The following is a 12655-nucleotide window of genomic DNA, read 5'->3' as shown; positions in this document are numbered from 1 at the left end:
AATACCCTGGAAGAGCAAACAAGGTCAAGACTTGGGATGACCTTTTTAAAAAAATGCAGAATTGACTCTTTGAGATTTATGTTTCTATCTCTTTGTTTTCATTTTTCTTTTTTCCAATGTCCTAATAATGCTGTCCATTTCTTTCAGGTGGGTGTACATGGTATTAGAATAGAATTCATCAATGAAAAAGGATCAAAACGCACCGCCACCTACTTACCGGAGGTTGCAAAGGAGCAAGGTCATTGTTGCACTTTATCTCATATGCTCTGGTGAAGAATTTAAACATACCTAGGAACTTAAAATGCAATATTTGACCTTGCGCTGATGTCAGATGATGGAGCGATACTTTAATTGTAAGGGATGACTCTTCTTTAAATGCCACTTATGTATCAATAGAAAATAAAGGATTGTGTCCAACTAAGTCATGCTCAGAGTAGACCCACTGAAACAAATAGACCAGTTAGCCACATCAGTCGATTTCAGTGGGTCTATAACTTACTTGCATACAACCCTAAGTCCCTTTATTGGGAATCCTTCCATACATTGCAGCAAGCTAGCAATGTGCTACAGTAAGGTAGCTGAGTATCAAGATCAGTAGCATGCCAAATAGGAAACGTAGAGCAACGTCCACATGTCTCTGTGACAAAAAGCTGTTCTTTGGTGCATGGGGCTATCATCAGCAACATGGGGAAAGTATTTTAAATAAGTGATGTGACAGTTACTCATAATTGCTATAATGTTCCTCTTGTCTGGCAGTCACTTTTGGTACTTCATCTGCATGTACTTCGATTTGCTGCTGTTTGGAGGAGACTCCGGCCTCCATTTTTCTTTGAGATGTTTCGCACTTTATGGTTTTTAAAATGTGCTTCTAAAAATACGATGTGTGAGTGAACATTATTGGAAAAATGCAAGTCAGTGTGCCAGAATTGAGTGGCTTCAACCTGTCAAGTGCCCAGCAGGTTACATACATATTTGGGTGTTGCTGTCACAGGATGTGGGGAGTAGGCATAAGGCCAGGGGCATCAATGACACAAGAAGCCACATTGTGATGCAAAAATACTACGTGACACAGAGCCTCAAATTCCAGTATTAAATTGAAAGCTGCCATTGGCCAGGATCACCTATCAACATAGAGCGGGTGTTGCTCTGTCCCTTGGCAACTCTTTGGTTAAAAACCCAACATGGTTTGCATTTTTAAAAAAACAACAGCAACCTGTATTGAAATGCTTGGGATAATTGTTCATCCTGTATCTTCTAAGAAGCTGTAAAGGTCTCTGGAGATAACAGGCTCTCTAGATTTACAAGGCAAATGAAACCAGGTGGGAGGGTGGGAATGTTCTCTGAAACATAGTGGTGGTTGGCACAGTCCACCAAATAACACCACTGCACAGTCACCATTAAAATGGGCAAAGGTGGTTAGATTGTTCTTCATTAAATAACATGGTTATTTTGTTCATTGCTATGGCACAGCATCTTTGATAAAATGTAAGTTATGCATTTGCTGATCACCATTTTGTACTGAGATGTAAAATAGGGTAAATTAAGGAATTATGAAGTAGGTTACTTCTAAGCCATGGCTATTATCAGTTGCCCACCTGTGATATAAGCATGAAATAGGAACATAGTTCTGCTTTTGATTTTGATTTTTTTTTTTTACAAAATGTTTATCCTGTTCTTCCTCCAGGGATCTCAGGGTGATACACATAGTCCCTTCCCTCTATTTATCGTTAGCAATAACTGTCTCAGAAGGATGGACAATGACTCAGGATCACCCAATGAACTTCAGAATTGTCTGTGGTTGTGAACCTGGGTCTTCATGTAGTCCAGCTTGTAGGTGGAGGTCCTGTGGACCTCCAGATAGCTGTTGGACTATAGCTCCCATCATCCCTCACCATTTGGCCAGGCTGGATGGGGCTGATGGGAGTTGGGAGTCCCAACAACATCTCAGAGGGTTCCCTAGCCTTGCCCTGTTTTGATGCTGCAGTTTGAGAGTGTGTGTGTCTGTTTTACCTTTTGTGCGGCCAAGATTTAACCAACATACATGCAATATTACCATTAGAATCTTCAATTGCAAATGACTTCATGTAGTTTTTTAGTGCAAACATGGCAGCAAATTTCTTGCTGGCTTATTACATACATATTAAAAACAGTTATATGAAGCTGCTCTTCCATAAAAAACATCACAAGTCAGTATACAAACTAAAAGCATCAAATGTTTAAAAAATGAGCTCTAGAAAGCAGAATTGTGTGTGCCTTGTGGCTGCCCACCCTTCTTCACAGGAAGAAATAGGTCAGATTTCTTCTTGCAAGGGCATTTTTCTAGGTGAGAGAATTTGCACGCTGCATGGTTAGACCTGGCCCTGGCATCTACACAATGTCTTCACTAGTTATACCTTGCAATTTGGCTTTTGGTTTCTGTGTTCTAATAGTATTTTCCTCCCCTGACGATTCTCAACAGGATGGGACCATATTCAGACCATAGATTCCTTATTGAGAAAAGGAGGCTACAAGGCTCCAATTACAAATGATTTCAGGAAAACAATAAAACTGACCAGGTAGGAGTCCATTTTTCTCCATGCTTACAATCTGCATTTCATGGGCACGCCAGTTTTATTATTGGCAAAAAGTGAGCTGTTTCCTGCAGCATCTCTCCTGATAATGGCAGCAAAGATCTAATAATGACGCTTAATAAAATATTCTCCCCTTTCTTCTGCATCTGGATCTAATGGATTCTAGGAGTCTGGGCATATTAGGGTATTAGAGCTTTGCAAAGTGGAATTGATTATGATGATGAACAGATTGCAGTATGAGAGAGCAGCAGTCCTGAAGCTCTTCATTTAGAGGCTGAGGCAGTTGCTTTCAGGCTCTTAGCCCAAAGCAAATGTGACATTAAATGTATAACTGTATTAGCTGCAGGATTGAGGCTGTCGGCAGAGGGGGCTTAACCCTTTCTCCCTGTGCTGCACCCCTGCTGAAAACCCCCTGCTGCTTTTGTTAACTGGGATGTTTGTTTGTTTGTTTGTTTGTTTGTTTGTTTGTTTGTTTAGGAAAGTATTTGTATACCACCATTTCATGCAATACAGCATGGAGGTGCACGGCAGCATATACCATAAAATGTAAAACACCACAAAACAGTATACAATTACTAAAATGACTGATGATAAAGAATAGACACATACAGTGATTAAAAGTAGGCACATTGAATGAGTTCATGCTTTTAACATCAAAAGCTTTGGCCCTCACATCAGAGCACTGTGTCATGGCTGGACCAGCTTTTGTGCTGAACAGATCTAGGATCAGTTTTGAGCCCTTGAAAGCTATCATTGGACTTGGCGATTGTTCTGGGCTCTTAATTTTACCAATTTCTTGCAGAGCAGCTTCCCTCGTAGCTCTGTATTGGCACTTGGGTCAGCCTATAGCTTATGATCTATGCCAGAGCCTGTGACCATCCAGATCTGGCTGCAGCTGATATTCCACCATGCCTCATTCTAACTCGGGCTCAGGAGAGTTGGGAGTCAAACATCTGGGTGGCCACAGGTTCCACATCCCTGATCTTTGCAAATTTGATGGAGAGGTATGGTCTTTTTAACCAGGCACTACTTCCCCAGTCATGTACACATTGCCGAATGGGTGGACTTAATTAGACCCGGATTGCAACTGCTTCAGTTTCAAGCCAGTTTAGCTTTTAAGGGAAACTTTAAACACAGCAGAACAATTCTGCCTTTTTTTCTCTTTAATGGCTAAATGTTTGCCAATCTGTGCTGTTTGTGTAATTAAACATCAAACTACCTTTAAAGGCAATTCCAGAACTATTCCAGATAAGTGCGTGTTGCTGATCATGGGCCAGATCCTGTGTTGGCAGCCACACCAAAATGCACATTAATTCCTTAGTAGAACTTCTGGTTTAATTTACAATGCTTTTGTCCTCATGGGTCTTACCTGCCTTCCCATTTAGCTTCACTTCTTCTTCTTCTTTGGCGATTCATTTTATTCTGATATATCAACAGTTGCACTTTTTAAATCGTAAAGGTAAAGGGACCCCTGACCATTAGGTCCAGTCGTGGCTGACTCTGGGGTTGCAGCACTCATCTCGCTTTATTGGCCGAGGCAGCCGGTGTACAGCTTCCGGGTCATGTGGCCAGCATGACTAAGCCGCTTCTGCCGAACCAGAGCAGCACACGGAAACGGCGTTTAGCTTCCCGCCGGAGCAGTTCCTATTTATCTACTTGCACTTTGACGTGCTTTCGAACTGCTAGGTTGGCAGGAGCAGGGACCGAGCAATGGGAGCTCACCCCGTTGCAAGGATTCGAACCGCCATACTTTTGATCGGCAAGTCCTAGGCTCTGTGGTTTAACCCACAGCACCACCCGCGTCCCTTTTTTAAATCATAGCAGTACATAAAACAGGTCCTGTGCATGTGCTTTTTGTTGATGCTTTTGCTGCCCTTCACTGTCTCTGATGCACATTCAAGGCATTGGGCTAGACACCAAACCTTAAGGTACAGGTAGCCAGCATTGTATCATGCAGATATTGCTGGACTACAACTCCCATCATCTTGACCAATGGTAATGCTGACCAGGGCTGACTGAATTTGACAAGGAAAAGCTACACAAAGAATGCTAGCCCAAGAGCTGCTTGGTGAATTGGCATGTCGGTGTGTGCTTGTTTTAGAAGCTTGGACTCTAGTGAGTTCTTCCCTGTGCCAAATCTGACCATGGCTGAAAACAGGTCTCTTCTGACTAATTGCCTTCTCCTTAGTCAGTGGGCCATGGGGATGACTTCAGATAAATAACAGAAAAATAGCTTCAGATAAATAACATACAGGAAGCCAGGGGTTTTTGTTTTGTTTTGTTTTTTGTTTTGTTTTTAAAGTAAAAAACATGGTGGGGTTTGTTTGTTTTTTAGTCTAGGTCATAAGAGAGAGGGGAGGGCATTCCACAAGCTGGTTCTAGATAGCAGGTGTTTATAGAAACTCATTCTCCAGCCCTAATGATTAGTTGTAGGAATCAACATTGGTATACTCTTCCAATTAATTAATAATGGCCTTGTCCCTTCCAAGGCTTACCCTATTTAGGTTATTCCTCTTAAAATTCATGCTCCTAGGTCAGGGGTCAGCAAACTTTTTCAGCAGGGGGCCAGTCGACTGTCCCTCAGACCTTGTGGGGGGCCGGACTATATTTTGAAGTGGGGGAAAATGAATGAATTTCTATGCCCCACAAATAACCCAGAGGTGCATTTGAAATAAAAGGACACATTCTACTCATGTAAAAACACCAGGCAGGCCCCACAAATAACCCAGAGGTGCATTTGAAATAAAAGGACACATTCTACTCATGTAAAAACACACTGATTCCTGGACCATCTGCGGGCCAGATTTAGAAGGCGATTGGGCCAGATCCGGCCCCCCTGGGCCTTAGTTTGCCTACCCATGTCCTAGGTCATTGGTGGATAATGGATCATAAAGGGGCAGGGAACCTGTGTACGGACATATGTGTGTCTGGCCTCTATATGCAGACTCCAATGTGTGTTCATTGTGTTACTCACTGAATATTTTGCAGTCAGAAGTCTGTTTCTTGATGTGTTGCTTTGGGAAATCCTGAACGTTTCCTCCTTTTCTTTAAACCCTTCTGTCTCTGTTTTTCTCCCTCTCTGCCCCCATCCCCGGCCCCTGTAGGTACCGCAGTGAGAAGATGACCATGAGCTACACAGAATACCTTGCTCACCGTCAGCATCATCACTTCCAGAATGGCATTGGGCACCCCCTCCCACCATACAACCATTATTCCTGACACTGAGCCGCATGACCAGTCCCTGGACTTCTCTGCAGACCTCTTCCCAGGAGACCCCGCCCCCTCTTGGTCTAGCTATCTCTATTACTGTACAATTTTATGATGATAGTTTCCGTTGCCATGATGGCGCTTCTCCACAGCAGGTTAAGTTCATCATGGCAACGGATGGAAACGCTGCATCATTACAAAGAGCCCCTTCACTCTCTTTTTACAAAATCCTTACTTTGGCTAGTATATAGACCTTTTGGGATTCTTTTTATATAAAACCTTAAAATTCTAACTTCATTAACATTGAACTATATCAGTCAAGTTTCTCTGTAAGACTGTGGATGGAAGGAAAGAGTATAATGTTTAAAGGGTTTGGATTAGAGAATACAAGCATGATTAGCTGCTCATAAAAACAAAATATACAAGATTTAGGTCAGAAACGTAGACTATGAAGGAGGCCTGAGTAGGACTAGCTGTACAATCCTCAATGTTCCTATAAACTTGTTTTCATTTCGTGTAAGTAAATATGTGAGCCTCAGATCCTTCTGATAATCCTAGGAGAGGCAGATTTTGAGATGAATTGCTTGATTATGAATAGAAGGCAGCTATGGTTTTTGCGTGGTATACAATGATCATATAGGAAGAATTTTATTGCAAAGCCAGTTCAGGCTATATTGGCCAATGCATTTGCCATTTTAATTGCTGCACATCTAGGAAGGCGGTGTGCCACCTTTTTACTCATGGGACTCAAGGCCTTCACAGGCCCCATGTATAGCAAGGTGGCTTGTGCATGAGTGACTGTTTGCACCAATGCCATTCTAAGACTTCAAGGATAGAAGCTGCTTTTGTGCTGAAGCCGTTGGCATGTAGCAGCTGTCGTATAAGGAAGTCAATGGATTTAGGTATTAGTGCCTTTGACAAGGATGCAAGTTATCAAAATAATGGGGGGGCATAGGGATAAACTGGAGAAAAGATGGCTATATTGAACTCCTTTCTCTATTGAGAGTTGATGAGGAATGAAATTAGTTCGAGAGCAGAAATCGGTTTTCTTATCTCTCTTCCCAACATATTCCAGTTGCCTGGAGTTTGTTACAATCAACCAAACGCAATTACTGTTTTAAGTAGTCATGGTGGTGGATATGAAAAATATGTTTGGATTTAATGAGTCATCTGAATGGTTCTGAGCCGGAGGGATCAGTCCTGTGGCAATGACTGTCTTTCTGTCCTACATGAAAGGGGCTGAAAGAGTTATTGTCTTGATCAGACTCTAGCAATGAGAAAGAGAGACAAGGAAAAGGCGTTCATGAAATTGGAAGCTGTTAGTAGTTTGGGACTCACCTTATTTAATGTACTGACAGAACTCTCGTGGACAGTGATGAAGTGTTTATTCAAGGGGATAGGCTCTTTGCTAAACAGCCCTGTGATCTTAAGATGAAGAGTGAGATATAAATTTAATAAATAACAGTAATAAATTTTGGAGGAACCAAATACATTTTCACAGGAATCCCAGCATATTTCATTCACTAGATGTGGAGTTCATATGCATACCTATAGGAGGATAGATGAGTGTGGGCAAAACCAAACACTATTAAATGTCAAGCAGCTGGTTAAGAATCCTCATACGTACTCTTAATTCTCATACGTACAGAGAGGCAAGCAGAGGGTGGCTCTCACATTAACAGGGAAGCTAGCAGAGAAAGTTCTCACAGGGAATGCTGTCATTTCCTTCTTCCACAGCATTTGATGTCCAAATATTAACTTTCTGTTTTAATGCCTTAATTTTAAGTGAGCAGAAGGCCTGAAAACACAAGTAGCCAACAGATGTCTGGCAGACATTGCAGGTCAGGAAAAGAACTGGCCATTGCTTCTGTTGAAGTTATGTGGGGACCCTTTCCATTTGGGTGTTGGAAAGCAGATTCACCTTGAAGCAACAGGTATCAACAAGTGGCTTTCTGAATGCAACTTTTTCATTCTTGCCCTTTAAAGGGAAACTTGAGCACAAGCTGAAAAAAATATTATCTGCTGCAAAACATTTGAAAAATCAGCCATGGCCACCCAATCCCATCTTTCCTCTGTTATCTCATTACAGCTCATGCTTCTGGGTGAGCTCATTGTTAGAAGTTTTTTAAAAAGATCTATTATATATATATAAATATATGTGTATTTAAAGGTGCTAATCAACCTTGAGCAGGTCACGTGACTGGTCATGCGGACTCGGAAATCATATCAGATTTTTTTAGAAAAAAAAATCCTCAATATATGCAGATGTTATACAGAATTTCTTACCAGTGTAATAATGAAATACTGATTTAAATAAAATATCCTGCAGGGTTTGAAGGACGAGGTCAGCAATACTTCCCACCATGGCTTGGGGGAGGAAAACGGATCATTTTGTCTCCTTTTTTGTACACAGTGTAATGCACAATGCATATTTGTCTATGTTTCAGTAGCTGTTGCTTGGGAAATTAAAACTAGTTCAAAGGGTTATACAAACTGGAAAGGTATGCTTTAAAAAAAAACATGAAAAACCTCCAGACCCTTCTGAGCCTATCTTGCATATGTTCATTTAGGAAGAGTTTTTGCTTGGCATGTTGTGAGACAGAAGCTTCAGCAAATGTTCTGTTTTTACATATAGATGAATCTGTTTCTTGCTGACATTTTTTTCCTGGCACTTACCTCTTGAGCATGGAAGTGCCAACGACACAAAGGATTATGTTTCTTATGTAATTGTAGGTTTATTCGTACAAAACATGATGTACTTCACAGGAACATAGTAGCTCTGTTTGCTGAAAACAAATCAAGGAAAAAACAAGGCTTGAAATATGCCTTGTGGTTTGTTCCTAAATATGCAAATTGAAATTGGAGCATTTTGTGTTGATTTTGAAAATCCCAGACAGATTTCTCACCTTCCTGTCAATATTGATCACTGAGCTTTGGGCAAGCATTGATCAGTTACTTTTGCCTTATTTCATTCCAAAAGGCGCTTTTGTTCTAGCTTTAAAAGTTTGCTTCCTGCACCCGTGTGGTATGAGGCAGTTTCAGAACAAGTCTCTCCGGTTATGCTGAAGGAGAGTTGCGTCCCTGAGCTGCACACACACAACATACACCGTTCCAGTAGCTGGAAGAGTCTTGTGCAGTGATGTGTCTTGCATCGTTGCCACTTTCCCGCTGGGGCCGTAGCAGGCTCCGGTGGGATGGGAGGTGCTTTGCACCAACCGCGACACAATTGTCAGCTGGAAGCACCAGGCCACACCACACACCCCGATGCGTATGTATCTCAACCTTTTCACTTGTCTTCAACTGTGCAGGTTCTTGAAACTGTTGCCTGGAGTAGATTACATCTCTTGTGTGTTGGATCGAACCAAAGAATCCTCCAGCCAAGCCTAAATGCTGCTCCTAAAATAAAAATAAAAAAGCCTGCCTTCCAGTCCTTCCAAAATCCCTGCAGGATGAAATGGGTTAACTTTTTTTTATTTTTGTACAGTTTCTTAACTGATTTTTTGCTAGTGATGTTAATTGAATTAAGTTTTGAGGAGCCTAAGCGACTCCTCCAATGAAATAGAACTGGTGACTTTTTGTGTTTTAAATAAAATAATATAGAAACCCGAAGTGTGCCTCTCAGATTTTAAGGGTTTCTGGTTACATTTATTAAGACCAGCAATGATTATTCTTTATATACAAAGATATGTTTTTTTTCCTTGTTTTTTTTTTATTACTGTTTCAGAAGAAGACTAAAAAAATGAATAAAAAAAAATACCTTCCTTTTGCTCTGGATCCAGTAACTTTGCTGGTACACAAATGCACTGAGAACAAAAGAACTTTTGTAACAACTTATGACTGTTTTGTATATCAAAGTTGATTCTTTTCAAAAGATTGGATCTAGTTTCTAAGTTATTTTCGTGTTTTATATGTTACAAGAATTAATGGTTCACCAGCATAATGAGTTCTTTAATGCAACAAGGTGACACAAATGGGCAAAAAAAGAAAAGCTGCCTGGAGTAGCTTAAAGGCCCCTATTTTTTTCCTTCCTTAGTAACTTGACTATTGATTACAATATTATCACAGATTACCACAAACAACCTACCATTTAAACTAGATCCTTCCATGTTTATTTGCTATTAGTGTGAAGATACTGTTGAATAAAATGGGCATTTTTATAAGTATGGCTTAAAGGTAAAAATGAGGAAAAAGGAAAAAAAAATCTAGAAGGTAATTTGTGGGTCTGTGAGATAATGGCTGTGGAAAGATATTGTAGTAGTTTTAACACTATTGTTATTACCTTTTAAATCATTTACCCAATAAAACTAAGCAGAAAAAGAAATAACCACTGCTTGTATTTATGCTTTTTTCCCCAAAGTGTTTTGGCCTGGTATATTTCAACCAGAATGTACTGCAGTCATCCAGATACATTCAGCTGCCACCATTATGCAAGAAAATGGGAGATAGGGAGGCTTAAAGTTAACCTTGAAAATGCATGTTAGCTTTTCAATATGTAAGCAGAGGGCTTTTCTTTGAAGTACAGTAGGTACCCATGAGGGGGAAAACATACTGGGCATTCTCTGGTGAGCATCATGTAAGATTTAAAGGTGTTTCTACCTATTAGCAACTTGTTAGCCAATTCATTGTACAGTGGTACCTCGGGTTACATACGCTTCAGGTTACATACGCTTCAGGTTACAGACTCTGCTAACCCAGAAATAGTGCTTCAGGTTAAGAATTTTGCTTCAGGATGAGAACAGAAATCGTGCTTCGGCGGTGCGGCAGCAGCAGGAGGCCCCATTAGCTGAAGTGGTGCTTCAGGTTAAGAACAGTTTCAGGTTAAGAACGGACCTCCGGAACGAGTTAAGTTCTTAACCCGAGGTTTGCGAACTTAATCTGTTCCTGAAGTCCGTTCTTAAACTGAAACCGTTCTTAAACCGAGGCACACTTTCCCTAACGAGGCCTTCCGTCGCTGATTCCCTTCCACCATTTGGATTCCGTTCTTAGACCAAGGTAAAGTTTGCAAACTAAGACACTACTTCCGGCTTTGCGGAGTTCGTAAACAGAGTTCGTTAAAAGGACTGTTTCTAAACCGAGGTACCACTGTACTTGGTGTTCCTCTGTTGCATGTAAATTCAAACTCCTGAAGTGTTTCAGTGGACTTTTTCAACTTTTCGAAGTCCACTTGGAGAAGCAGAATTCCACAGCTCCTTCAAGTGTGATGTACGAGTTGCAGTTTGTGGCTGAATACCCCTGTCCTTGCCACTCCTTTAACCTTATTTTTTCCGGCTTCCAATCACCTGGCTTCAGTTGGAGCTACTGCTAGGCCCCTTCCATTATGTAAATGACCCATGTTTGTGTAAATCGTAAGGAAAGATCTCCCATGCTTTGTAATAAAAGCTACTTTGGGGGCTTGCTTTCCACAAGCTCAGAATTTGAGCTGTGCTTTTCTTCCAGCTGCTTTTTTAAAAAACTTTAAAGGGCTGGCTTTCCCTCCTCCCCTCCAGTTAGGTGTGTGATTGTGGAGTAGCAGAATTCCATGCCTATTAAGTATCTAGACCTCCTGGTCTTAAATTTCTATTGATTCAGTAGTAATATGGTGACATAAAACAGGGAGACTTTCAAAGCTCCAAGTCAAATTACAGTTTACAAGTTCGCTTTCGCAATCAAGAGTCTTGTGGCACCAAATGTATTAAGAGCACAAGCTTTTGTGAACCACAGTTCACTGGGTCAGCAATGTAGTCCATGAAATCTTATTGCCATCATATGCATTTTGATCTTTGAGATGCCATAGGACCTTTTGTTCTTTTTGCTCCAGCTGCCTAACATAATTACCCCCCTTTGGCAATTCCACAATCCAGTTATTTTTAAAGGAGAAACTATTATGCCAGCTGTAGGCTGATAGTGTGATATGTAGATCAATGGATTAAACTAGCTGATAGGCTCCAAAATTATTATATTTGGCTACACAACCACCAGCCTTATCCTTAATTTTTAATCTATATTCTTATCTATATGCTTTCCTAGAAATGTGCATAGCTCTCAGGTACCTACTAGCTGGTGCTCTTGCCGTCATTAGCAACTATGAACTTCCTGCATCTCCATAGGACTTTTAGAGCAAAGGATGGCTTTGTGTTTTTGCTCAGGAGTGGTCCAAGCTCTTTAGATTCTGGATGGATGTTTTAGCCACCATCCCACAAATGTCCAAAAGTGGAAGTTACCTTTAGCATAACTTGTTTTAATTCCTTTATACCACAATTGTGCTAATTGGATGTAGGGATATTTATTCCATTTAAATAAATGCAACCAACTTCCCCAGGAACAATATTTTATTAAGAGATAAAGATAGTCATTTCAGACACAAATACAAATTCCCATAAATTCAAGTACGCGATATCTACTTTTGTGTGTGCATTTGGAAAATGTTACCTAATGGGTTTTTATTACTTTTTTTTAAAAGGGAAGGAGTAGTTTATAAAATTGAGCCTACGATAAGACACCTAGGATTTAGTGGAAGAGAGGGGGGCTTCAGGGCAGGTTATAGGTCAGTGGAGACACACACATCCCACTGCCAGCTTTGATGGAATAAGCCTCTGCCCAGTGGGTACCACTGAAAAGAAATTCAAAGTAACAATACAGTTTGGCCAAGAAAGGGAGAAAATGAGATGGCTGTTTTTAAATTAACTGGCTGGAGATGTCTGCTACTGCAGGAGAATGGCAGCTTCAGATTAGTTGCCATTAAAAACTCATTTTTCCCATATTTATAAAGAGGCAAAAAAGGAATAGGAATTCCCCTGATCTGGATGGTGGCCCAAACAGCGAGGATAGGTTAACTATCCTAAAGACACCTAATAAATCATTTATGGATCACAGTTCCTGCTTAAAAAATAAATACTTAA

The 12655-nt window shown here is 40.7% G+C and overlaps 1 protein-coding gene across 1 annotated transcript in view; it reads left to right on the top strand.

The window, feature by feature from the left end:
- The window catches only part of AMMECR1 (AMMECR nuclear protein 1), a 131824-nt gene extending 121723 nt beyond the window's left edge, over nucleotides 1-10101 (top strand). Inside the window, exons 5-7 of the mRNA XM_081847165.1 lie at nucleotides 148-238; nucleotides 2459-2555; nucleotides 5675-10101. Coding sequence (XP_081703291.1) covers nucleotides 148-238; nucleotides 2459-2555; nucleotides 5675-5789 — 303 coding nt within the window. The 3' untranslated portion in view covers nucleotides 5790-10101. The remainder of the gene's footprint in view (nucleotides 1-147; nucleotides 239-2458; nucleotides 2556-5674) is intronic.
- The last annotated feature ends 2554 nt before the right edge of the window (nucleotides 10102-12655 follow it).

Source organism: Podarcis erhardii (assembly GCF_964252035.2).
Source record: "Podarcis erhardii genome assembly, chromosome: Z".
Lineage (NCBI taxonomy): Eukaryota > Metazoa > Chordata > Lepidosauria > Squamata > Lacertidae > Podarcis > Podarcis erhardii.
This window is presented reverse-complemented; position numbering and strand designations above follow the sequence as displayed.